This window comes from Hemicordylus capensis, chromosome 5 (genome assembly GCF_027244095.1).
Source record: "Hemicordylus capensis ecotype Gifberg chromosome 5, rHemCap1.1.pri, whole genome shotgun sequence".
In the NCBI taxonomy this organism is placed as follows: domain Eukaryota; kingdom Metazoa; phylum Chordata; class Lepidosauria; order Squamata; family Cordylidae; genus Hemicordylus; species Hemicordylus capensis.
The window spans coordinates 31108050-31135597 of NC_069661.1; the positions used below are offsets into that span (position 1 = coordinate 31108050).

Sequence of the window (27548 nt, forward strand, 5' to 3'; positions counted from 1 at the left end):
ATGCAAGTTAAAGGGCTTTAAAAGCCCTGTGTGAAAAACGTCCAGGTGATTCCCATACCTAGAAACCGATGGAAGTGTCATACAGAATGTGTTGTGTAGATGGTGTTCAAACTGAAAATCTGCTGTATTTAGATGGTAAGAAAAGCATCCATCCATACAGCAAATACACACATTATGCTTACAGAAATAATCCAGGAATGGGGCCTTTTTCAAGTGTCCTTGCAAATGATGAAGTCACAGAAGAACAATGAGAAGCTGTTTTTAGTATGGGAAAGAGTTGGCACTGGCAGGAGAGGAATCATTTTTATTCTTTCCCTTATGTTACATTCAGTATTAGGTTTTGAAACCTTAAGGTCCTTCACATGACCTTACTTGCCCGGTCCTGGTGAGGGCTGGGGGGAAGGCAGGAGGTCTCCTGCCTTCCCCCTCATGACTCTTGCTGCTTAAGGGGCTTGCTAGCACCAAGCGCCCACATGAGCAGCGTGCGGCTGCTCTGAGAGTGGCCGGGGAGTGAGAGGACATTTAGCTGTGGGCTCCCACATCCCACAATGCACTACGTGACGAGCATGGTGTATTGGAAGTTGAGAAGCAACCTCTCACTCAATCACCTTGCCAAACCAAGGAAAATTAGAGACAGGTCTGAAATTAGCTAACTCTGAGGGATCTAATGCAGGTTTCTTCACACACACACACACACACACACACACACACACACACACACACACACACACCAAGGTGGCTAAGTCTTAGTTGGTTTTTGAATAAAATCATAACACATCAGATATATTTTTATTTATTAAAACAGCCAGGATATAAATATAATAGTTCATTATTATATGCCCCCACCAAAGAATACTCTGGAGAAGACACGTTTTTACAATGAGGCAGGAATCCAGCAGCAAAGAGGCCAAATGGCCCTCTTTGTGGAGGGCATCCCAAAACTGTGATTTGCTTCCTTTTTCATACATCCTGCCCATCATACTGACAGGCATTTTGGTTCTGGGAATAATTACAGTAGCCTACCATACCGGATTGTTGTAACAATACACACATACACATACCCTGTCTGGGAATTGGTTCCAAAGAACTGTGCAACTAGTTCCAGTTGGGATGTTGCCCAGTGTACACAGATTGTATATCCGTTCAGTAGAGTGTCTGAGCAGGGCTTGTGTTTCTTGAACATCGCCTCCGCATGCCACATGGGAAGCTGCTCTTAAAACTGTGAGGCTTTCAAAGGATGGTAGTGTAAAGGTAAAGTGTGCCGTTGAGTCGGTGTCGAGTCGACCCCTGGCGACCACAGAGCCCTGTGGTTGTCTTTGGTAGAATACAGGAGGGGTGGACCATTGTCATCTCCTACACAGTATGAGATGATGCCTTTCAGCATCTTCCTATATCGCTACTGTCCGATATATGTATTTCCCATAGTCTGGGAAGCATACCAGCAAGGATTAGAACCGGCAACCTCTGGCATGCTCATCAAAGCATTCCCCCACTGTGCCATTAGGTGGCTTTCAAATTACGGTAGGGTTCTACTATTCAAGGGAAATCATATTCAAAATCCCCACTGAGCATGCCAGTATCCTTTGGATCCACTAGTCCTTTGGATCCTGTTTTAAATAGCATTAGTGTTACACTCAGAGTACACTCTCACCTGACCTTAGTGTGATTTTCAAGAGTGCTGCTGATAACTTTGAAGAACCTCTGCAGAAAAGTAGCCTCCGTATTTAAAATTAGGGGTGGCATGAAAGAGGTACATGGAGAGGAGAGCTGGTCTTGTGGCAGCAAGCATGACTTGTCCCCTTAGCTAAGCAGGGTCCACCCTGGTTGCATATGGATGGGAGACTTGATGTGTGAGCACTGTAAGATATTCCCCTTAGGAGATGGAGCCACTCTGGGAAGAGCAGAAGGTTCCAAGTTCCCTTCCTGGCTTCTCCGAGATAGGGCTGAGAGATTCCTGTTTGCCACCTCAGAGAAGCTGCTGCCAGTCTGTGAAGACAATACTGGGCTAGATCAACCAATGGTCTGACTCAGTATACTGCAGCTTCCTATGCTTCTATGTTCCTACTTTTTACCAGTACAGACAAAACTGGTTAGGGCGCAAAAGAAGGGCAAATTATTCTGATGGGACAAGTTCTGTCCTGTATGCAGAAGTTGTTTTGGGTAGTGATATAAGGAGAAAAAAGTTGAGAGAATAATTTTTTAGAATGGGGTTCTCTTCCACCTCTGTTGTGCTGTCTATGCTTTTGACATGTACTTTACTAAATGTACAGGGAGATGGATTAAGTCAAATATGAGTGGCTGGCAGGCATGTACTAGCATGTATCTTAGTATAAATTAATGAAAACTGGGGAGAACAACTGCCTGAATGCCACAGAGAGTTCTTAATAATTAACTGGACAGACCTTCAATGAACTTAGTACCCAAGTGTGGAGTTTGGAATCTGACCCTTACTACATCTAGATAAACATTATTGTGACAGATTCAGAAGCCCTCTTTTCAGGCTTCACTCCAATCTGAGTAGTTCACTTCTCAGGAGCCTTAGAATACATCATAGTATTACAATTTAGAAGAACCAGGCATGATTCTTCTTACAGTGCTTTTCCCATGCATCATTTCCACATACTCAGCTTCTGTAAAAGGTAAGCTCCTTCTTTGTTTATTATTTTGTTGCTTGCATTGGTCCATGTACTGTATAATGTTTTTAATTTCTGCAATGATAGAAGTAAAGTGAGTGTGTTATGTGAGTGGAACTGATATTTGTGTCTCTCCTACATAAACAGGAATCTACTCGATAATGATTTTAGGAAAGTGTTTTTTCTTTCTCTACTTCAACCACTAACTTCTTGTACAAACTTGGCCAAATCACTTATTAAAATTTTGGAATTTCACGAAAAATGTTGATGACACCCATCTCCCTTTACAAGGAAGCAAATTTTGTTAGTAGTAAGCATGATCAAGAATCTTCTTCCTGCCGAGATTGGGAGGAACTTGACCCTGATCCGGATATGACTTTTGAACAATTGAAATAAATTACCCACGTACTCAAGATTGATTTGAATTACTTTGTGGGATCAATGTCAGGGCAAGTCTGTGTTCTTGAGTTGTCACTAGAATAAACTTTAAGCAAATGTTCTGACTCACTTGGGGTTTGAAGCTGTAGGAGTTTAAAGGATGGAGCAGTAAAAATCCATAGCCAAAGGTGGTACACAACCCACGTGTCTTCTGCTATGCTGCTAAATATTCTGGTTGTCTCTACACAGTATTCTAATTAAGCAGTTTGCTTGTACAGAGCTTGACAAATCCAAGACATCAGGGAGTAATGGAATATAGAAAGTTAATTGTGGTGCCTAGACTGGATATTTATTTATTTACACTTCAGAGGTAGAGTTATTTAATAAAATATTCATTTGCTCCAAGCAGCCTTGTTTCTCCTCTAAGCACGTTACTTTTAAAGGAGATAAAGAAAAGCCAATTTACTCTCCTGCTCCACAATGTGCATTGCTAGGTCGAGTAATGTTTTCAAGTGTCCATTGACTGGCTCCCAAATTTTTGGCTGGCTCCTAGATCCAAATGAAATTTGTCAAGGCCAGCTGTTACCTTCAAATGGTGGTGAGCTTATTTTGTGGAAGTTCACTCAGGGTGACAACTATGTGACGTGAGGCATTCCTGGAATGTGGAGGAGGATCAATTCCACTTTTTCAACATCTAGATAGACTTTGGGACTCTGAGAGATGGAAAGGTAGCTGGCTATCTTCTTGAGCATGAGGCAAGCCAGGCCCATCACTCTCCATAAACATTATGTGAGACACACAACACAAGAGACCAAGTAGGAACTTGTGTGACTAAAGGAGTCATGATAGCCAGATCTATGTTCCTTTAGATCAGGGATTCTCAACTTTGGGTCCTCAGATGTTATTGGACTTCAACACCCATAATTCCCAACCAAAGGCCACTGGGGCAGGGGATTATGGGAGCTGAAGTCCAATAATATCTGGAGACCCAAATTGAGAACCCCTGCTTTAGATCAGGGCTGCCTGACTTTGGCCCTCCAGCTGCTTTTGGACTACAACTCCCATCATCCCCAGCTACGGTGGCCAATAGTCAGGAATTATGGGAATCTTAGTTCATCTTAGTAAGAAGGCCAAAGTGGGGCAGCCCTAGGGGCTATTCTTACGATCACAAAAATCAGGCTAGGAAAAGCCCGATTTTTGTGATCGTAAGAACCACCGGGCTCACAGCCGAGCCCAGTGGTTCTGGAGCAGCTAACGCGCTTCTGTAGCCTGCCCCTTAGCCCAGGTTTACGGAGTGAGCGCTTCGCTCACGAGTAGACGTGGCGCAGCTCCGCGCCACGGCTACTCGTGAGTAGACCCCTGGCCGGGAGGCTTAAAAGCAGCCTCCTGGCTTGGGGGTCTCCCCAGTATGCCCTGCGCACTCGTGCAGGGCATACTGGGGCTTCCGGGGGCTGCATGGCCCCCAAGCTCCCCAGCCCCCACCAGCTCCGTCTTGGAGCCGGCCATTGTGTGGGTGGCCGATCTGGCCGCCCAGGGCTCCCTGCCCGCTCGTCTGCGGAGAGAGCGGGCTTAGCCCGCTCTCCCCGCAGTTTCTCAGAAACCGGGTCTCACAGATCGTGAGACCCGGCTCCTGCTCTAGTCTTTGAGACTGGAATACAGAGTAGGCATTATAACCCATTTTCAAGGAGGGTTAGGAAGATGGCCTGATTAGGACCAATTCACAGGACTAGTTTGGGGGTTTGTTTTCCATCCATGGTTGTTTATGGCAGTCTGTGTTTGTAAATACAGACCAAAGGAAATCTATTTTTGTAAGTACTGAAGTTGTCCCTTGGCAAGTCAGCCTTCCACATGCAGCATGAAGGGAAGGTTACTCCTTGAAACTTGTTGCTCAAAGCTTCATGGTCATTTGCCCAACTATTTCCCTCTTCTGGAGCCTACTCATGCAACAGAATGAGTTGGAAATAGCCTGGTAGAAGGCTGAAATGGTAGAATACCCTGAGATCATTCACACAATGAAAAAAACTGTGCTCTACCCATGTTTGGGAGCTTTGTGTGCTCCCAATTTGTAAGGAAGCAAGGTAGGAGGGAAACCTGGGTAGCTTTTCTTCCTACCTTGCTTCCACACAACATAAAATTGGGAGCACACACAGTTCCCAAACCCAGGTAGGACACAGTTTTTTATTGTGTTAATGACCTCCCTGTATTACTTCTGTTATAGGAGGAGATGCCACTTACGATTGCAAATGTATTTTGAAGTGAGTTCTTTTGCCTGTGTGAAAAGTATTCTACTTTCAATTGAAATAGATAATATTGTGAGTGTATGTTTTGCACCTGCTTATTTATTTTACATATTTTTATGCCACCCAAACCCTACATCTCTGGGCGGTTTACAAAAAACCAAAAAGTTAAAACATTAGTTAAAACAGATAAATGACAAATTAAAACAATGGTTAAAATAAATGACAACAAAAAGTCTGTTCAGTCTGCATTCCTCAGACTATGTTCTCAAAAAGATTGTGTTGGTGGTTGGCTGGCACATTTCATTGCTGAAACTGAACGGAATTTTTAAAAAGATATATAGCTTACTAAATAATACCATGGCCCTTTATAAAATCATGGCCCTAAGGGTAGGGCATGTGGCTTTAATTGAGGTTTTTAGTTTAATGGGTTTTTAACCGCTTTAATTGCTCTTAATTGTTTATATTTGTTGATGTTTGTAAACTGCCTCAAGACCTGATGACTGGCAGTATATAAACATACAAAAATAATGTGAACTTTTAAAAAGTATATCGTGCTTTAATATGTTGTGTGTGTTGGGATTACTAGCTTGCCTTTTCATATGTGCTCTTTTGAGAGAGGAGCTGGATATCATGCCGGCCACCTTGTTCCTACTTTAGCCTTTTCCCTTGAAGGGTTCCCAGAAGAGTACCAAGAAGATTGGCATTTTTATCGTGGTTGAACTTGCTGATGCTTTGCCAGTATGTGCAGAGGAGGAGGAGAGGGCCTATCAGGTGCCAATGCCTCCAGGTGGTGAAGTCCCTCTTGCAGCTGTCAGGGTGGGAAAGAGAGGAGAAATTCTTGTGTGTGTAATGCCGGCCTGCACAACATACCGGGGGCCAGATTCAGCCCACAGTGACTATTTTACTGGCCCCCAGGTATCCTGTAGCAACACAGGAGCTGGAAACTGCCTTATAGTGCCATCCTGTGCATGCTTTCTCAGAAATATGCTCCATGGTGTGCCCAGTGAGGCTTACTCCCATGTAAGCATGCCTAGCATTGCAGCCTGAAAGCAACAACAATTTAGGGAGAGAGGAGAGGACTTGGCATTTGTTTGGGGCTGGCATGCACTCCAGGGGCCCCACCGATTGAGCAGGGACAGGACCTATTCTCTGGCTACTATCCTTGGTTAAAACTATGAGTCCATTGACGGGGGGATAGATCCACAAGTAACAAATAATATTTTTAATTTGAATGTAATAATGAGCTAAAAATTGACCTCAGACCCTGCACACCAAGTTGTGGATGGTTCCGTCCCACCAGGGCATTTGAGTTGTGCAGTCCAGGTGTAATGCTTGCATGTTTAAAAAGCAAGGGCAGGGAAACCACATTGCCTGGGGCTTTGGAAGTCTCATATCAGCAGCTCATTATGGGACAAGGCATCATGGCACATTATGTACGCGGAGGGAAAGGGAGCATTGCATGGTTCTCCACTAACACCCCACACTACAGTTTCTAAGCAGCAGTGGAGAATGTACATCATATCCAATCCCTCCCATCAGGACAAGTTGATTTAGAACTCTTGAAACATTCTGATCTTATTTTTGAGTGTTTGCAAAGAATTATGACAATTGGTGACCCAATTACTCTTCAAGCTGATGGGGTTTGGCCATCGCTAATATTGTTAATATCTGGTGTTGTATGAGAGCGACTTACAAATTAGCTGAAAGGATTTGGTAAGTGCAGGAAAAGTGGGAAATCCAGGGCAGATTTTATTCACTCAACAACAACAAATATTTATATACCCGCTTTTCAACAAATGTTTCCAAAGTGGTTTACATAGAGAAATAACAAACAAGATGGATCCCTGTCCCCAAAGGGCTCACAATCTAAAAAGAATCATAAGATAGACACCGGCAACAGGTACTGTGCTCGGGGTGGATAGGGCCAGTTACTCTCCCCCTGCTAAATAAAGAGAATCACCACGTTAAAAGGTGCCTCTTTGCCCAGTTAGCAGGGGTTATGATGTGATAAAATAAGGGGAAGGTTCACAAATGCATGCACACCACTTCTGTTCTCATATCAGTTTATTACTCAACACTTGATGGCTTGCATTAATAGAGCCCTTTGAAAAGTGTTATGTAGAAAGCCTGGTTTCCATATGGTTGCGAAATGATATGGTAGAATGAATGAGCATTTCTTCAGACTGTAGTAGCCCAGGGATGCCATTTTTAAGGCATTTAAAAATGCCTTTTTTATTTTATTTTCATTTTAAAGATCTTTACTTATTAATAAATGAATTTAAAAATCCCTCTAAATAGAACTCCAGGACAGTAGGCAAGGAGCTAGGCTAGAGCTTTTCTCCCTGAAGTGCCAGCTTTCTATTTGCAGGGAATTTTTATATGTGAGAGCATTCAGAAGTGGCATCCCCCATCTGGAACCTAAAGTATAGTCCATTCTACCATCTCATTCTCACTTCACTGTATTATAGACCAGGTCTAAGATTATATGAAGTAATGTGAATGTTCTATCTATGGTGGGTCATTTGCACATGCAAGGTTCCACTTTCTGTTACAGTCATTAAGAGAAGAACTCATCATTCACGTAATGACAGAGTTACACTACTGTGGTACTGTGGTAAAAGTGGCGCCTTCAGGGACATAGCAAGATGAGTGGGCTTGGGTCAAAAAGTGAAGAGCTTTTCTCTGGGCCTCCTGCCAAAGATATGCTCCCTCATATTTGCTGCAGAAGAACTGTAAGGACATGATGCAAAATGAAACATTTTTGGCATGCACTTTCATTCACCCCATGCAAATAATATCACACACTCCCCATGCATGCAGACACTTTTAGACCCACACTACCACATTCCCCTAGCTCAGAAACATGTTTTTAAATACATACTTTGGCTTGAAGCTGAGATAAATCCTCCAATCAGGAACCAGCAGTGTGCCAGTGAGTCCTCCAATCAGGAGCCAACAGCGTGCCAGTGAGTCAGGGAGGTGGGAGGTGGGAAAGCGAAGAGTGAGCTATTGGCTAACTGGTGGACTCCATTTGTCATTCCATTATAGCTATGCCCTTGGAGACCTCTGGACTATGGCAAACAATGAAATAGCTTCTGAATGGAAGTGTTCAATTTGAATCAGGACTGCTTACAGAGAATATGGAAAGTTGTAGAATTAACAAGCAGCCTCACTGTAACTATGCTTATAATAAGATCCATATGATTAATCTGAATTTTGAGGACGTTGGTGGAAGAGCTGTGCCAACATGTATCTTTCTTCAGGATATCCTGTCTTTACTCCTTGTAAATATTTTGAGTTGATTGGACCAGATCATAGCAAATTATGTGTTATCTAAAGATGAATTTTATTAATACTTTCTAGTATAGGGGCCTCAAGCCTTGGGTCTCCAGATGTTGTCAGACTACAACTCCCCTTATCTCCAGCCACAGTGTGACTGGGGATGATGGGAGTTGTTGTCCAGCAAAATCTGGGGACTTAAGGTTGAGGATCCCTTCTCTAATAAATAGCTTGCTACCCTTTTTGCATAAAATAATCTACCTAATATTACGGCAAGTGTAGCTTATGATCTTGGAGCCAGATAGTGGTTAGAGAGGCATATGTTGTGCATGCCAAGAGTACTAATAAAAGGGACAGGCCCTGACAGCTGTCTCTGCTCAGGCAGCATAACTTTCTGTGTTATACGCTATCATCATTTAATTATAGATAGTCTTAGTGATAGACACTACCACTGCAAGTCAAGTCGTGTCTGCCGGCTCCTCCCTGCAAGATACTTAGACCACAGAGGCACTCTTGACCCTAAATCAGTATATTGAAATACTGTATTAAAAGTCCATGCCTGGTCCTATTTAAGGAAATAGGAGACCCAGGGGTATATGACTGCACTCTGCAGCTATATCAGAAGGAGGTAATATAATCAAGGGGGAGAGCAAAGGTTAAAAGAAGTTCTTGTGAATATAAGAACAGCTTACTAGGAGCAGGACATTAACCCCTCAGTGCTGGCTTTTAATTGTGCATTAGCACTGGGAAATTTGGTAGGGAAAAATCTCACACCTCAAAACAGCCTTCAATTTCTTTTATTTTTTATTTTTGCTACCAAGAGTTTTATTTTGATGCTTTTGAGCCAAACTAGAGAGGCCTGGGGTAGCTCCATTTGTTTGTTCACATGTCTGCCCCATGCATAAATCAAATGCAGGGTTGGGTGGGTCTATTTTTAATATGAAATGGAGCACAAGGATTTGGGGAGCCAAACTATCCCCCTTCCCGCATTATTTGGCTACAGTTTGTTGCTTCAAGCCACTTTTTCTCCATTCTGGCTCACTTCCAGTATTGGAACTGGGGGAAATTTTGTTTGAAGCAACACAGTGAAATGGCAGAGGGGTGATTTAGCTTCCTTCACCCACAGGCTCAATTTCACATGAAAGAAATAGATCTCTCATCCCTTGCTATATTTGTAAACAGAGCAGACGTGTGGCGGGGGGGGGGAGGGGGGAATACACATGGCTGCTCCATCACATCAGATTTGGCCCCTAGAGCTGAACGAGACAATGAAGCTCTTTTGATGATCAATTTGAAAGGGTTGCCCTGTTATGTGGAGAGAAAGCCTGAACATGCTTACCTCCCCGCAGACGATCAAATGGAACTTCCCAGGTGGGTGGATCATTGCCCAGACGAGTGGCGGCTTCGCTCGGGAGCTCCTGTGCTCGTCCGTGGCTTGGCCGGCAGCTCTGGGGGTCAGGCGAAGGGAAGCACCACCATGCGGCACCCCACCCCCCAGAGCCCCAGTAATGTACCACGCAAGTGTGTAGTGCATTTGTGCGGTCCCCTCTCCCCCTCCTCGAGTGTGATACATGACCAAAAAAATGGGCTTAATGGAGCGCTCACTCTGTTAACCTCGTTTAAGGGAGGGGGGCATTTAGGTGGGCTTGCTGCTGGGAGCCTCATGGCTCCCATTGCTGCTGCACATGAGCAGCAGAAACCAGGCTGGGTTCCCTTAGCCTGGTTTCTGCTGTTGGTGGGAATCGCCTCATTATGTGGAAGTTTCATGTTTAGAACTCCAAGTGTAGGCCTACATGATGAGGGAAATCACTCAGAGTAGCCCATGGGAATTAGAGATTGTCTAACTTGTCCTTTTAATTTCAGTGGAGCTACTTTGAGTAATTTTTCTGATGCCAGCCACCTTTTTTTGCCTAATAGCAGTCTTAAGAGGGCCCAGTTTGGACCAGGACTGTGGCGCAGGGAGCGAGGAGGGGGCGGGGTGAGGAAGAGAGGCTCACCCTTTGCTGCCCCAATGCCATGGCCCCAATTTAAATTGCTGTCCCCACTGCTGGAGCTACTATTTGGAGGAGGAAACACTGTGCAAATTTGCACAGAAATTGAAACCCCTCCATTTCCCCAGGCCATCAGTACGTCACAGATGGTGAAAAGAGTGAATGGAAGGAGGAACTGTGTGCATTTTCACCCAGCAAATTGTTTACACTTTCTTGCTTACTATATTTGGAAATAGTTTCTCCTCGGGTCTTGTTGACCTGTAACCTTGGGTGGTTTGTGCCTTTTTGCAATTGGTTGGTTGCCTCACCTAGAGCTAGTAGCTAAGCTACACAGGGTTAAGCTGTTTTCTGACTAGGGTTCACTGTGGCCTGGGCTGCTGTGGGCTGGTCTGAAGGGGAGGGAGGGTGCTCGAGGGTGTTCACCACATCTTGAAACCCTTAACCCATAAGTCTAAGCCATAAGTTTGACCTTTGAACAAGTTGCCAGATTTTTTAAAATATAAAAACTTGGATTTGGGGCTGATTGCCCGAATTTCTGTTTTGGGGTTTGTTTGTTTTTTAATGTTTGTTGTAAATCACCCAGAGACATGATTTGGGGCATTGTACAAATATATGAAACAAATTTGTTGAATAAAGCTGGGTTATTTTGCATACAAGTCAGCAAAAGGATTTTCATAAGCTTGAACTCTGTATCCTATACATGCACACTAAGGCACCAGATTGTGGAGCTAAACCTCAGCACACGTAAAAGATGACAAAGGGAGCATGTGGACTGTTTCCTTCATAGCCACCTCTTCCAGTATTCATTTAATTAATTAATTTTTTAAAAAAATATTTATATGCTGCCATTCTTCACATGTGAATTCATCACTCTCCCCCAAAAATTGCTCTATCCATGCTCTTCACAGTTACGGTGTTTGCCTGAAGAGGCAAACACGATAAGTGTGATTATGAATGCTTCCGTGATTGGCAGGCTGGGACGCCAGCCCCAACTTTGTGACCGTGGCAACGCCCACCGTCGTGCTTACTGCTTTTGCTTCTTTAGACAAACGTCGTAGCTGAAGAGTGCATGGAGGGTGGTGCTTTCAGGTGCATCAACGCCGGGGGTGGGACTTCCAGACATGCTCTGTGATGCAGTACGCAGGTACTTCATCCCTTTTTTCACATGGCGGAAGAGGTCTATTCCACTCTTCCTTTTTAACTTCTGCGAATGTGAGAGGGGGTGGGAGAAGAGCAGAGGTGGGCGGCAGAAGTGGATGACGCCAGCCCTCACAGCCCCCACCCCTCCTAATCTGCCACCTGAGGCAACCACTTCAGTTTGCCTCATGGATGGGCCAGCCCTGCTAGGCCTGTTCCAATGAGTTTATCAGTCTGAATGCTGATAATGAGGGAGACTATAATGGAGAAGAGGGGAAGTCAGCCAAGGAGAAAAGTGAGTCAATGCAGTTATATGTACTTCACCTTCATTTCACCTTCGTCTTCTCAGTCATTGCCCCCAGGCGGTGGAGCCAGGCTGACACCCATATGGCTCCCTCTCTCCCAGCCTTTAGGAGGAACGTTAAGACTGCCCTTTGTCTCCAGGCTAGTGGCCAATGAGCTGTCCTTTGCTTTTAAAACCCTTTTAGCTGTATTATGTTTTCATTGAATTGTTTTGTCGTTAACCGCCCTGGGGTCTTAGGATGGAGGGCGGTATGTATATTTATTTGATTGATTAATTGATTGATTGATTTCTATACTGCCCTTCCAAAAATGGCTCAGGGCGGTATATTAATTTAAACAGAAACAATTTCACTGGGGGGTGAGCAGGACAAAAGGGTGAAAACAAATGCTTCAGGAAAAGGTAGGTTTTGAGAAGACTTGAAAGGAAGTACCTAAAAGGCTTGCCAACCGGGCACCTCGGAGAACTGGTTTTACCTGGTTTCACCTCACTGGCGGCAGTCTCCTGCTGCAGCCAGTGAGGTGGGGCAGGTGGTGGTGTGGCCACTGATATAATTGGTTCCCACTATGCACTGCTAGCCAGTCGGCAGTTGTGGGTCTGTACAATGCTGACTCTGCCACCCCATTACTGACACTTTGAGGCTGTTCTCATGCACAAGCAAAACCAGGCTAAGGAAGCCCAGCCTGGTTTTGCCTGCCACTCGGCTCCCGGCGGCATGGCAGCAAACCCGCCCACAGAGCCTGCCTCCCAAATGAGGTTAAGAGAGCAAGCATTCCCTCAGCCCAATTTTTCTGCTCATCTGCCAGCCCTGGCTACTTGCAGCCGGAGCTGGGAGACTGCAGGGCTCCCGACCCGCATCAGGGGAATCCCCATAATGCACCACATACTTGGTGCACCCACTTATGTGACTTTCAGGGGGTGACGCATCCCAGCCCCCAACCCTCCGTGCTGCCAGGTGCAGCCGGCAATTGTCCGGGCAGGCAATCCGCCAGCCCAACAAAGACAGAGGGATTGTCTGCAGGGAGGTAAGTGCTAGCAGCCTTCCTCTCCCTCGAGCCATTTCTCACTGATCATGAGAAAGGGCTCAATTTCTTACTGCTTGTTTGTCAGGTGTGTGCCTCCGTCCCCCATTTGTGACTGCTCAATGGCAGCTCGGAAGAGCCCTCCACCCCACCTCACCGGCAATGGCTTCTGCTGTAGCAGATGGCTTAAAAGATAAAACGGATTCTGCAAGTTGTCAGCTTGGCAGTCTTAAGCACTAATTAATAAAGGGGTACCTTTGAGGAAGTGAAGAGTGCTGCTTCCTCACTACTAAGCAACACTGCCCAGCACTCTGGAATGAGAAAGTATGCTTCCAGGTTGGAGGATATGACCTGCAGGTAGCTTGATTCCTGGCAACTCACATTATCATCCCTGATGTAATGATTTCTCCGTTTCTTTTCTTACACAGGTCATAATACTGGTCCACGGATAAACAATGAGAAAACATATAAATTTGCCTATACCACTGAAGTGCTTATTGACAGGCTGAAAGGGACACCCCAGGACAGTGCGGGCTACCGGATTTCATCTGGAGTGGATGTCAACTTAGTATGGCGAAATCCCAACAATGATGATGATCAGCTCCTCAAAATTGCGGTAGGCAATCAATATGAAATACTTGTTGTTATTACTATTATTTATATAGCATTTTTCAACATTAAAAGTTCTCAAACTGGTTTACATAGAAGAATAAGGTGTTTCCCTGTCCCCCAATGGGTTCACACACAGTCTAAAATGAAACAGAAGGTAGTCATCAACAATACCTACTGGAGGGATGCTGTGCGGGGGTTGAATAGGGCCAGTTGCTTTCCTCTTACTAAATATTAGAGAATCACCCCTTTGAAAGGTGCTTCTTTGCTTACTTAGCAGGAGAAATGGCATATTTTTCCAAAACTTGCAGACATGCAAGTTTTGGGCAGTATAGAAATATTTTAAATAAATAAATAAATAAATATTAAACCTATTTCCTGCTAACCGTAGCCCTGTTCAGACACTGAGGTCATTCACACAATCAAAAACTGTTCTACCCAAGTTTGGGAGTTGTGTGTACTCCCAGTTTTTGGTTATATGGGAGCAAGTTAAAAGGAAAACCTGGGTAGAAGTGATTGTGTGGAAGCAAGGTAAGAGGAAAAGCTGGATAGCTTTTCCTTCTACCTTGTTTCTACACAACCACTTCTACCCAGGTTTTCCTCCTAACTTGCTTTCACACAACTGAAAACTGGGAGCACCACAGCTCCCAAACCTGGGTAGAACAGTTTTTGATTGTGTAAGTGACTTCAATTTTTGATTGTGCAAACAATCTCATTATGTTGTACTTGCATTCAGATGTCTGTACATGCATACATGCTATTGGGTGAATGGCTGCACTGGCATTCAATTTAAAAGTAAATCTGAGTGCAGGCCTATGGAGGCTGTAGCTCAGTGGTCAGAGCACATGTTTGGCATGCAGAAGGTGCCAGATTCAATCCCTGGCATCTCTAGGTAGAGCTGTATAAAACCCTGGAGAGCTGCTGTCAGTCACTGTTGACAATACTGAGCTTCATGGACCAATGTCCTCACTCACTATAAGATAGTTTCATATGTAAGATCTTGGGTTCAGTCCTCATGTATCTAGTTAAAAAGATCTAAGAAACCTCACAACTCTGACAGTCTTTGTATTGGACAAATTTCTTAATCAGAAACTGTCATAAACCAATGGTTTGCAAATAAAAATAAAAATTCCACAATCGTTTTGAAAATCTATCTTGACAAGTATTGTACAGGTTTAACAGAAGATGTATACTGAAAGCAGGTGTGGAAAAAGTGGAAAAATTCCAGGCAGGCTATACTTCTGCCAATGCAGGGTAAGAACTTTCATTGTATTTTTCCCTTTTGCTTTTCCAGATAACAGATGTCACAGTTGAAAATCTGTATGAGCGTCCTGCAAATAAAAACATGTTTAAAGGAAAAAATGCAGATAATATAATTGAAAAGGAATATCTGGCAGCTTTAAAAAGACCCGTAGTTCTCCATTGGACCCTTGGAAAGGTAAAAACAAAAACCCCAAACCCTTTATTTTAAAGTTTCTGCCCTTTTAGGAGCTAATTTACAAGTAATCTCTTGTGGGCATGTTTTCATTTAATGCAGGCCTTCACAAATTATAATTGAAACACAGCTCAGTAATGCAGCTGGACAGGTACTTGACTACCATCCTTGTAGTTTTGCATTCCTAGGCAAGCAGCAAAACCAGAAGGTTTGTTAAGTCCCTGGAGAGCTGCCATCCACAGCTTGTGGGCTGCCTTTTGCTTTCTGGGTCATGAATTGTGGGGGCCTGTTTGAAAGTGTCATCTTTATTCTTCAGCCAGTGCAAAGAAATACAGGAAAACCCCATTATTTGCAGGGTTCCATTCCGGGGGGTGGGGTGCACCGCAGATAGCAAAACCACAGATACTGAGTAATGGAATCAATGGGTTTGCGGGGCTTAGGTTCCTAGACTTGTAAAATTGTGGTAAAAATGAAGTGGGGGAAAGCAAAAAAAGGCCAAATAAAGTGCTCTACCATGCTCTGAAGTTCTGTAGGTGTCCAGCCATGCCCCCTAGAAGTCCCAAATGATGGGGAATTGTGACTTTCATTTTTCCCCTCATTATTTCTTAAGAAAATGAGCCACAAAATGGCTCCTGAACACAAAACGGCAGCCAGAAATGACCTCCGTGGTAATTTCTGGCTCTCTAGGATCCATGGACCCATGGGTTTTAACTCTTTCGTATCCACGGATATAGAGGCTGTGTGTCTTTTTTACACCCATGGATACGCAGAACCGTGGGTAGTGGTTCCGCAAATAACGGGAGTTCTCCTGTATTATCATAGTTTAGCTTGAGAGTACTGAGCACTCTGTAGAGCACATGGGATTCCTTCACACCAGATGGCCCACAGCAACCCAAAGGGCAAGTTCAAATATAATGCAGAACCAAGGTTTATTTTGTTAAACCTGTTTGCTTGTCTGAACCCACACAAGCAACAAACCAAGGTTTATTTAATACACTAGCTTGGTGTACAGATGTCTGTACACTTTTTTTTTTACACATTCTGGTTGGGGGTCTCCTCGTGAGTCACTGTACGGCATTGCTGTGGCGATTCACAATCAGGTAAATGTGGTTAACAGAGCGCTTGCTCTGCTAACTTCATGTAAGGGTGGGGCATTTACGGAGGATGTCCTGCCAGGATCCGCACGGCTCTTGTTGCAGCACATGAGCAGCAGGAACTGGGCTGGGCTCCCTTAGCCAGGTTCCCGCTGCTTGTGAGAATAGCCTCAGTATATTTATCACATCCTGTAATGCTCTCAGCCCACCCAAGCAGAATCAAGTCTGCTGTTCTCCATACCAGTTCCTGCCTACCCTGTCCACATATACTGTCAGCCGGCTAGGTTTGTGCAGCTGCAAAAAGGCCAAGTGTCTGCCATTCCCTCCACGAAGTCTCTATTTCATGTGCTGGAAACCACACGACTTCTCTGATCCTTGTCAGTTCAGAACAGTGTTGACCTTTTTGCCTGGGTGGAATGACAATATCTTGTCCCTGCCTTTGATGCAGACTGGAAGATCAGTCTGCACACAGTCCAACATGCTTGCACATAATGTGACCTGACCCATCATTCGGTATGTGGCTGCTCAGAGGTTGTGACATGTGGCCATGGTATGGCTGGAGCTTCCTGGAGGTAATTCCACATCTGTAAACTGCCCTACTCTGAGGAATTTTCATTGGTGACTCCATTTAGGGATGCTCTGGGCTATCTGTCTTGTTCTCTATTAAATTGTGTCCTCAGGGACAATCTGGATGCACTATGCAAGGCAGTTTGAACTGTGTGAACTAATCCTAACTTGCTGATATATCATGCTAGGAAATGTGTAGGGTCAAAGGCTGGTGAGCCAACACAGCATCATTGCTGGTGATGTTGCACCAGTGATGAAATACTGTCCTAATGCCGGAACATGTAGAGAGGTGGCATGGTGAGATGGAACAGGATGTGGGATGACTCACATGCAGTATGAACAACCCTTTTATCTGTCATCAAAGCAGCAGAGCAGAACAGATTTTCCGCACTTGCATTGCACTGGATAGTGCTTTGCGGCAACATCACTCACAACTATCTCATAATGATGCACACTTGGAGTATGCATCATAACATGGGGTGTTGCAAGAGTGAAAATGTGTCCCAAGAGAACAAACTATCAATTTTTTCTTACTTTCCTGTTCTAAAGATGGTCAAGTGATTTCCACCCCGCATGTGCCCATAACAGATAATGTTTTTATTGCAATGATAGTTTACAGGGGTAAAAAGGATTGCAGGTTTCAAGTCCTTAAGTAGTAGCGGAAGGTGCAAAGTCTAATGTTAAGTTCAGATGCAGCAGCCTTGCCTGACAGTTCAAAGATCGCTGTGCGTTTGACACGTGTCTGTACCACTGGATTAGTTACTTGCTGTTTCATTTTTACCTGATTATAGGCTAGGTTGAAGTTCAAGACATATGTTATCTTGAAATGTTGCTGGGTAGTAAGAAAGGGATTACTACAAAACTGGGGAGAGCATTAGGACTATTCTGTATCGTATCCTGCTTAGGATCAAACTAAACATTGCTGCAGTGCATCATTTGACCCTGAATTTTTTCCTTTCCTTTCTTTCTTTTTTAATGTAAATAGTATGAGCAGGGGCACGTGCACTAGATTGGAACCACAGTGGGGTGGTCAGGAAGTTTAATACTCTGCCCTTGCTTTAGCCTTGGTCCAGATCATGCACCCCCATACGTGCTATTTCCCTTGAGGAAACAGCTTCCTCTGCAAGCTTTTTAAGCAAGGGAAATACCATGTGCGGGGGTGCCCAGTTTGGATTGTGGCTATGGTGGGAGAAGACTTAGAATTTCCCTGTCTGTCTCTGTCTGTCCCTCTGCCATGGCTCAAATCCAGTTCGTGTGCCCCAAGCCTGAGACAGGATTTATCTTACATAAGTCTTTCAAGTATAAGACTCCATGGAATTGCCTACATCAGTTCTCAAATATATTAATATTGTTAAACTCCCCCCCACTTTTTTTCATTATTCTCTTTCATTTTCCAGTTCTTTACAGAAATTGTTAGGATCTGCTGAACTGAAAATAAAATTTTATTCCCCTACTTTTCAGATCTATTTACCTTTAACTAAGTAGCATAGCCCAAGAGTTCTCAAACTTGGACCCCAGCCGATGTTGGACTACAGCTTAAATTATCCTCAGCCATAATGGTCTTCTGCCATTGTGACTGAGAATGATGGGAGTTGTAGTCCAACAACAGCTGGGCACCCGAGTTTAAGAACTCTTGGTGTAGCCATTACTCAGAACTCTTACTGAAGATGACTATGGATTTGTCAAGAGAAGGGGGCTATTCTCACGATTAGCCTAGCCCGATTTTTGTTAATCGTCAGAACCACCGGGCTCGGCTGTGAGCCCAGTGGTTCTAGAGTGGGTAACCCGCTCTGGAACCCCTGGTAAAAAGCAGGTTTGCAGAGCGAACCTGCTCGCGCAGGGCATACTGGGGCTTGCAGGGGCCGTGCGGCCCCCGAGCTCCCCAGTCCCCGCTGGCTCCGGCTCGGAGCCGGCAATTGTGTGGGCGGCCGATCCGGCCACCCAGGGCTCCTTCCTCACTCACTCAAAGAAACAGATCGTGAGACCCGGCTCAAGGTCTTCTTGATCAAATGTAATATGGTGAGAATTCTGGAAGGCAGTTATCAGGTAGAATGAACCTCATGCCTATTACATTCCCCACACTCCTTCATTCAGGTTAAGAACTTCTACTCCTTTGCAAATGAACCTGTTGTTATTCAGAATATCAAGAGAGGCCTGGCTAGTTTGTTTCAGATACAGATGAATTCCGGGACTGCCAGTGAGGTATTGTATTATATCATGCATTGATATATTTTAATTATATTTAAATAATTAAATATAATTATTTTATTATAAATAAAAATATTTATAATACATATTAGATCTATAGTTTTAATATTTTTAATGTTGGGTTTTAACTGATTTTAGTGTTAATGATTTTAATGTTTAAATGATTTTAATTGTAAACTGCCCAGAGATGTAGGTTTTGGGCGGTATAGAAATATGTGAAATAAAATAAATAAATAAATAAATAAATATTGAGGTATTGTATTATATCATGCATGCTAAGCAATCTCAAGTGATCAATGCTGAGAAAAATAGATTTGTGTGTTCTTGACTTTATATATACTACAGAAACAAATTCAGTGAGGTTCTCCACACTAGGTGTGTGGAGAGCCGGTTGGAGTTTGTCGGGGAGAGTGGGTCAAGCCCGCTTTCCCTGCACACGAGCATCAAGCTCTCGCTGCGCGGCCAGATCGGCCACCCACATGATCACCAGCTCCATCACGTAGCCAGTAGGGGTGGCAGGGATCGGGGGCTGTCTGGCCCCCAGAAGTCCCAGCATGCCCCGTGCAAGTGCATGGGGCATTCTGGGTAAACCCCGCAATGCTAGAAGGCTAGCTGCAGCCTCCCGGTCAGGGGTCTACTCATGAGTCGCCATGGTGCAGAGCTGCGCCGCAGCATCTCACAATTGAAAGTACGGGGTTAGCGGAGAGCTCACTCTGCAAACTTCATTTTAGAGGAGGGCTACTTTGGTGGGCTAGCCACCATTGAACCACTGGGTTTGCCTGCAAGCCCGGTGGTTCTCACGATGGGGGGAAACTGGGCTGGGCTCCCTTGGCCCGGTTTTCCCCCATTGTGAGAATATCCTCATTATTTAGCTAGGATACCAGTAAGGAAGCAGCTAACCTGAAAGCTAATGTGGAGTAGTGGTTTAAAGTGATTGGACTAGGAATGGAGAGGCTCAGATGGCACAGGTTCAATTCCCCACTCAGCCATCTCTGGGTGTTCTTGGGGCAGTCGCTCTCTCTCAGCCTAACCTGCCTCTGAGAATTGTTCTGAGGCTAAACTATGGCACCTGAGGGAGCGGGGAGAACTCTGTAGGCTACTTGGAGGAAGGGCAGAGTAGCAATATAGCTAATAATAATGATGACAACCTCTCCTTGAGGCCTCTTATGCTGCGCTGCTCATGTGGTTGAAAATTACTCACAGAGATAAAATTTGGGTGCCTGGACACATACAACTATTTGTCCTTCCAAGGCTTTGGGGTCTATTAATGATATTCTGATCCTGGGAATGGGAGTAGGGCTAAGGGGATGTCACTGATACACTAATGTGTATATCATCATCCTTCCTCTAGGTGGATATTTGTGGGAGATGCAATGTTACCTACCAGGCTCGACAAAATCAAGTCACTAAAATTAGAGCCATGAACTCTTGCAAGCTAGAACGGTCAGGTTTTACCAGCCATCATTGGGTACAGTATGGTTCATATCTTCTACAAACTACAGGCCAAGCCCCTAGCATTAGCCTGGAATCTCCAGGAATCAGCATCAGTCTCCAATTGAGATTTTAATGGCTTTATATCATGAAAAATATGGGGTGGGGGATTGGGGGGAGGGGTGGAATCCAGAACTATCTGCCTTAGTTGGTAACTCTAAGGCATAATACCCAACCAGGGATTTAGCATGGTTGAGTGGCCCCTGCCCCTTGCCATCTTCTTTGGAGAGGCAGGAGGGGAGAATGAAGAGCCGGCTCTCATTCAGCTGGCAGGCCCTCCTTCCCTCAGGGGCCCAGGGACATTTGTGCTCCCATTGTTCAATTATAGCTATGCCCCTGTGCCCAACACGGAACCACCAGGAACAATGACATCTTAGTTGTACAACTGATTTAAGAAATGAGGTATAAGGCAGTGATTTATACTAAGGATCCCTCAATTGAGGGTGTCTACAGGACTTTTTCCAGGATGGGGGCAGGGGGACAAAGTCTGCAATACTATACCCACTTACCTGGGAGTACGCCCCATAGAATTCAGTGGGACAGGTTCCATCCAGGATGGGGCACTGCCCCCTTCTTGTGCCCCACACCGCCCCCAGATGCCCATGATGCTATGAATGGTTCTCAAGTTTCAATCCTTTGTTGCTAGACCTGATTTAAAGTCATGAGAGTGACCTTGCTGGATATCACCAAAGATCCTGCTAATCCAGTATTTTACCTTCAACAATGGCCAGCCATATAGAAACAAGGGAAGCTGCCTATACTGAGTCGGATCATTGATCCGTCTAGCTCAGTATTGTTTACACAGACTGGCAGCAGCTTCTTCAAGGGTACAAGCAGGAGTCTCTCTCAGCCCTATCTTGGAGATGCCAGAGAGGGAACCTGAGACCTTCTGCATGCAAGCATGCTGGTATTCTTCCCAGAGCGGCCCCATCCCCTAAGGCGAATATCTTACAGTACTCACATGTAGTCTTCCATTCAAAGGCAGATCAGGGTGCTCTCTTTTAAAAAACAAAGATCCCTCTCGCTGCTCCCTTCTCCGTGGCACTGACCTTGTCTGAACCAGTTTGGCGCCAAACCAACGCACAAAATTTGGTGTTGCTTACCTGCTCTCTGCTGCCGCGTGCAGCTTCCTGCTGCAGTGGCTCTTGTCCCAAGTGTCCCCACGTGGCACCAGTACACACATGGCATCCATGCTTGCGTGGGTGCTATTTGCGTGGCTGACCCCCTCGGTTCGTACACACCCCTAATAAGCATCCCCTACTTGTCTCCAGCATTTTGCAAGCAGGGGTATAAAACGCTGAATAAGGAAGCTGCAGTTTGGGAGTTATCATAACTAATAGCCATCAGCAGATTCATTGTAAGTGCTAATGTTTTTTAAAGTCATAAAAGCTAGTGGTCATCACCCTAACTCAATCAAGTGCATACTTAATTATTTGTTCCATGAAGCAATGCTTCCTTTTGTTTATCCTGAACTTTCTGCTGATAAGTTTTAGTAGATGACCCAGAGTTCTAGGACTTATTCACATTTTCTGCATCATTTCTACTTCTATACACTTCCATTATATCCTCTCTAAGGGTAACCCACAGTTTACATGGCAAACATTGTTTATTGTGTTCTCACCAGTGATGCACAAGTGTTGCCACAGCAAACACATAAAAGGGCAGTTCACACAATCATAAACTGGGTAGGAGACGAGTCCTTTGGGAGCTGGGTGCGCTCCCATTTTCTGATCTTGTGTTAGATAAAAACAAAGTGAGAGGCAGGGAGCATGATCATCTGTCAAACCCCAGCTGGTTAGGGCAGTTTTCCTGCCCACTTCATTCAGAAGCTGGGGACAGAATCCAGATAGAATATGCTCATCACTTTCCAGCTGGGGCTTGACAGACAATCAGCTCCCCACCTCTCACCTTGTTTTTAATCTAATTCATGATCGCAAAATGGGAGTGTCCCAGCTCCCAAAACTAGATAGGACATGTCTCCTAACCAGTTTATGGTCATGGGAACTGCCCTAAAGTGTACATAGCATACATGTGTGTGCACACATCTTCAAACATCTATATACACATATCTGGAGATCCTGGCCCAATCATATTTGCTGCACAAAGCATGGAGCTGTCCTAGTTTATCTTCTCAAATAAAAAAGAATCCATGTACCTGCACTGTACATATCAGCATACCAGAATACATTTTTGCATGTTTCGAAGAGGTAGGATCTGGTCTTATTTCTTTTTCTGCTTCTCAGACATCTTTCTTTTTCAGCTCTTAGATGTCAGCAAAAAATCCACATCTGCCACAATTTATGTACTTGAGGACACTTTTATTAAATCTGTACGGGCAGAAGAAAACCACATCTTGAGCCTGAATATTCGTCGAGCAACTGATGCAAAAGTAGTTTCAAAGTAAGTTTCAGACCAAACATTTTGAAACTACAAAAGTAGTTTCAAATCAAACATTTGGTTGATTTTGGGGGGAGGGGCAAAAAATGCTTAGTAGCTAGATCCTATGACTAATGCTTTTATTGCTAGTCTGAGAAACTTTACTGAGAAACTCAAAATGTTTCTGTGTTCTTATCATCTTAACTAGTGATTTAATTTCAGTTTTCTACTTCTGCTCAGATAATTGATTAATTGTCACAATCCATGTTATGGTCTGATGATGATAGTACCCCCAGTTTATCTTTGGGACAAGAAATTGGCTGACATCCTGACTAATGCTGTGCTTGTATGTCTCAGGGATTTTCAGAATTGTGCCCTTGAGCAAAGGGTCCCTGAAAAACATACGAGACTTGCCACATGTTGTACACCTTGTTGCTAGTGTAACACTAGTCTGGAACACACGCTTCAGATTTCATGCAATTAGCTCGTGCAGCATCCCTGAACAAGCTCAGTGTTAGAATGTTCGCTGCTTTTTTGAAAAAATCGTCAAGTTCTCAAGAGTTCTTAAGCCTGTAGCAACACCTAATCCTTCACTTCAGAGGATATACTCAGGCCTTGCCTAGGACAGTCACTGTGTTATAGATAGCTTAGAATGTGAGGTCCTGCAGTCACTACCTACAAATGCTGAAATCAATCAGTGCATACATGACAATAAACATGAGTGACCGTTTAAGTCAGTGTTGGGGGATATGTCTGTAAAGTAGATATTCAAAACACAACTGAGATTTCAAGCTTTGTTTCAATGCAGGCAGAAATTGGAACTGAAGTCAACGGAAGCTGGTCCAAGGCCAATGGCTGGGAAGCAAGTTGCCAGCATCGTCAAGTCTCTGGATTCAAATTATGTAGCAATTTCATTGGTGGCAGAGCCAGTCACAGATGACTGCAAAAGTTGTCCCTCAGTAAGTAAATAAAAGATCAAGGTGCATATGCTTTGCCGATGGGATTATAGCTCAGTGGTAGAGTGTCAGGTTTGCCTGCAGAAGATCCCGGGTTCAATTCCTGGCACCTCCAGTTGTGGAGGGGCTGTTGCCAGTCCGTTAAGATAGATGGACCAAGGGTCTGAGTTAGTATAAGGCAACGTCCTGTGTTCAAGTTCTGAGCTGAAGAAAAAAATACATGAGTAAGGTATTGGCAGCAGCGGTGTCCCTCAGAACCCTGTACTGGCGGCGAGGAAGGCTGCAAAAGCCTGCCTTCCCCGCAGATGATCACCAGGACTATCTGGGTGTGTGGATTGTGCGTCCAGCTGGTCCGCCCCTGCCCCAGGAAATGCAGAGGCGTGGGGCTGGGATAGATTGTCCCAGCCCCTGGATATCCCACAATGCACTGTGCCAGTGGAGCAGCTGATGCTGACCCACAAGCAGTTAGGTTGAGTTAAGGGTGCCCTCGCACCTTCAACTTGAGCTAACCAGTGGGCTCCCTAGGTGGGTTTGTTGCTGAGGTGCCTCCAGGAGCCCCAGGGCTTCCGGCAGTCCTCACAGGCAGCCAAGGCAGGGCTGGGCTGGGCTGCCCCGGCCCGGTCTTGGCTGCTTGTGAGAACAGCCTCAATGTCTGTACAGTTGTGGCTGTGGAGTCACTGTCAAAAACAACGCTTTTTCAAAAAACAAACAAGAACTATGACTTAATTGGGCACTGTTGGATCCAGGTAGCTGATTAGTAAAATGCTTATTGCGTGTACGGTTGAACAGCATTTTATTTGGTGATTGGGTTAGGTGGTTTGGCAGCAACTTATTGTCAGACATTGAGGCGGGTCTCACGATCAAGGAGACACCCCTCCATAGGGTTGGCGGGAAGAGTGGGCTAAGCCCGCTCTCCCTGCAGATGAGCAGGGCGGTAGCCCTGGGCGGCTGGATCGGGCACCCACACGACTGCCGGCTCCGTTATGGAGCCGGCGGGGGCTGGAAGGATTGGGGGCCACACGGCCCCTGGAAGCTCCAGCATGCCCGGCGCAACCACGTGGGGCGTACTGGAGAGACCCCTGAGCTGGGAGGCTGCTTTTAAGCCTCCCAGTCAGGGTTCTACTCGTGAGTTGCTGTGGTGCAGAGTTTGGCAGGTTAACCGCCTGGAAGCCAACGGGCTTGCCTAGCCCGATTTCGCCTGATCGTGGGAATAGCCCCAGTGTTGTTTTGTGCAATGAGTGGTATAATTTTGTTTTAAGTTAAGGAAAAGATGGCGCAGGAGTGGCTCTGTGAGGTCATCTACACACTCAAAGGTAGCTTTTCCTCCTACCTTGCTTCCACACAATCACTTCAACACAGGTTTTCCTCCTACCTTGCTTCCACACAGCTGAAAACTGGGAGCACACACAGCTCCCAAACCCAGGTGGAACACAGTTTTTGATTGTGTGAATTACCTCTGTGTCAGCCCAGAATGTAAATAAGCATGGAAATGTTGAATAACTGGAAGAGATGAACCCTTCCTCTTTGTGGTTTTCTCTGTCATTGTTTCTGCCAAGCAGTTCTTCCCATCATACAGTTCTGTCTGGTGTTTGCCCTATTTGAATCTGCATGTATAATTATTCAGCTTTCCTGAGTCAAAATAAACCCCATCTAGGACTTAAAAAACACTGAGGCGCTTCACACGATTAGTGTGAAGTGCCTTACCAAGCTCTTCCCGCAGATGATCAGCACTGCAGCCGTGGGCAGCCGCATTGGCTGCCCACATGACTAGCGGCTCCGTCATGGAGCTGGTGGGGGCTGCGGGGATCGTGCAACCCCCGGAAGTTCCAGGATGCCCTACATGGGGGGCATTCTGGGGGGACCCCTGAGACCGAGAGGCTGCTTGTAGCTGCCTGGTCAGGGGTCAACTTGTGTGTTGCTGCGCTCCATGGCGGCACATGAGCAGAAATATGAGGTTAACGAAGCATTTGCTCCGTTAACCTCATTTAAGGGGAGGGGGAATTAGGCGGGCTAGCCACCTTGGAACCACTTGGTGGTTCCGACGATCACCAGGAAGCGGGATAGGCTCCCTTAGCCTGCTTTCTGGTGATTGTCAGAATAGCTTCACTGGATGGGGAAGGAGGCACATGGTTTCCACGATAAAGCAAATGGGACACTAAGAATAAGCTCCTGCTTTCCCACTGGTTACTGTATTTTACTGTAAGTGCTATGAAAAGGCCAGGGTTATAAATAGAGCATGGTATCCAGAGGGACTTAATAATAGCATCTAGCCCTTGCATATCATAGTATACATTCATCTTACTCTGTTATGGTATGCAGGACAGTCTTACATTTACAGAAGTCCAATTGCATCTCCCCTTGGTTTATCTAATGCTTTTAACTTGTCCCTCCCTCGCATGCTATTTCTGAACATACTAAGGTTGTTCACATGACCTAATTGTGTTGGACTGTGGAGTGCGGCGGGGGGAGGCAGGATTGCACCTATCCTCCCTGCCCCAGACAACCACTCGTGTACCCACATCAGCTGTGCCAGTCTTCCGCCCAAATGAGCTGTGCTGCTGAGAGCAGCCCAGCCATCTGGAGGCCGGGGAAACACAGCCTGGCCTCTAGAAATCCCACAATGCACCACGTGAGGAGCAGGTGATTTCCAGGCATTCTAGGATTTCCCTGCTGCCAGGCATTCTAGCCTCCTGGCTCTGTATGCAGGCAGCCTGATGCAGTTCATACGACTGGAGACTCTGGTTGAAGGGCGCACTCGCACCTTTCTACCCCAGTAAAAGCCCAGGTTGAAAATTCGGGCTACCTAGTGGGCCAGATCCTGGTATGCCATGCAAGCAGCCCTATCCAGGTAGGGCTGTGCAAGCCAGGGTAGGGCTGCTTGTGTGCATGCCTTTACTTCCTTTTAGAGATCCTAGCATAGGGTGGGATTCAAAGAGCCACATGGACCTTTGCGTGGAGGACCTCCCTTGCCTCTGCAGCCCTCCAGACCCTCTCCAAAAGCTCCCCTGAAGAGCTGGCAAAGTTGTTGCTTGCCATATTGTTCGGGGGATGCAAAGGCTCCTGACTCTGCTGTGCTGAAAACGAATGATCCAAGACATGTTGCTGCTGCCTGAGGCAAAGGGGAAGATAACGCCCCCTGCTGTCTGCAGGTGGGTGCTCAGCATGACCAGGCTATGCTCCTGGGGCAGTGGTGGCAGGCACTTTCAGACTATGCCACCAAGCCAGGCATTGGTGTCCCATGGTGGAAAGGAGTGGTGCCCCCAGTGGAGCGGGGGAAATGAACAGCATGCCCCAGTGGGGAGAGGAAGGGCAGCAGCAGTGGATGACAGAGTGGTGTCCGGGCTGGCACTAACCAGCCTCCTGCACCCCTCTACACGCCTTACCCTGCCTTCCCTGATGCTGAAGCTACACTGCTGTAATTAGCCATTGTTGCAACTGGGACCATAGAATTGCTCTGACGGCTGTTTAAACACATCCCTTTAGTGAGCAAAAAACCCAAACACACACCTTTTGGAAAAGCCAAGTTTTAGCATCATGGAATGCCAGCAGCCACAAGAGCACTAAATGAACCCTGCTAAGCAGGATGCAGCATAAGGTGGGGGCTACCACAGGGCTCAGCCTCACAGACTTCGGCTTTGAAAGGGGCTGAAGGATGCAGAACAGAGCCTCCCTCAGCCCTCCTGCAGATGCTGGCCTGCAACTCTCATCGTCCCTGACTATTGGCCACTGTGGTCGGGGATGATGGGCATTGTAGTCTAACTACAACTGGAGGGCTGAAGTAGAGTAGCTCTGATGAAAGGAAACACTTATGGGAGGAGATACTCCCTGAAG

General features: G+C 45.6%; 1 protein-coding gene across 4 annotated transcripts in view; it reads left to right on the forward strand.

The window, feature by feature from the left end:
- Window positions 1-27548, forward strand: part of MTTP (microsomal triglyceride transfer protein) — a 61056-nt gene that overhangs the window by 6866 nt on the left and 26642 nt on the right. The window contains exons 1-7 of one of the 4 annotated variants that reach the window (XM_053253879.1): window positions 2507-2639; window positions 13410-13597; window positions 14885-15028; window positions 18781-18888; window positions 20246-20362; window positions 22646-22785; window positions 23570-23720. In XM_053253879.1, coding sequence (XP_053109854.1) covers window positions 2579-2639; window positions 13410-13597; window positions 14885-15028; window positions 18781-18888; window positions 20246-20362; window positions 22646-22785; window positions 23570-23720 — 909 coding nt within the window. In that variant the 5' untranslated portion in view covers window positions 2507-2578. Of the gene's footprint in view, window positions 1-2506; window positions 2640-11590; window positions 11666-13409; window positions 13598-14884; window positions 15029-18780; window positions 18889-20245; window positions 20363-22645; window positions 22786-23569; window positions 23721-27548 lie in introns of those variants that run through there. The other 3 variants (XM_053253881.1, XM_053253880.1, XM_053253882.1) reach the window with 3 other exon arrangements.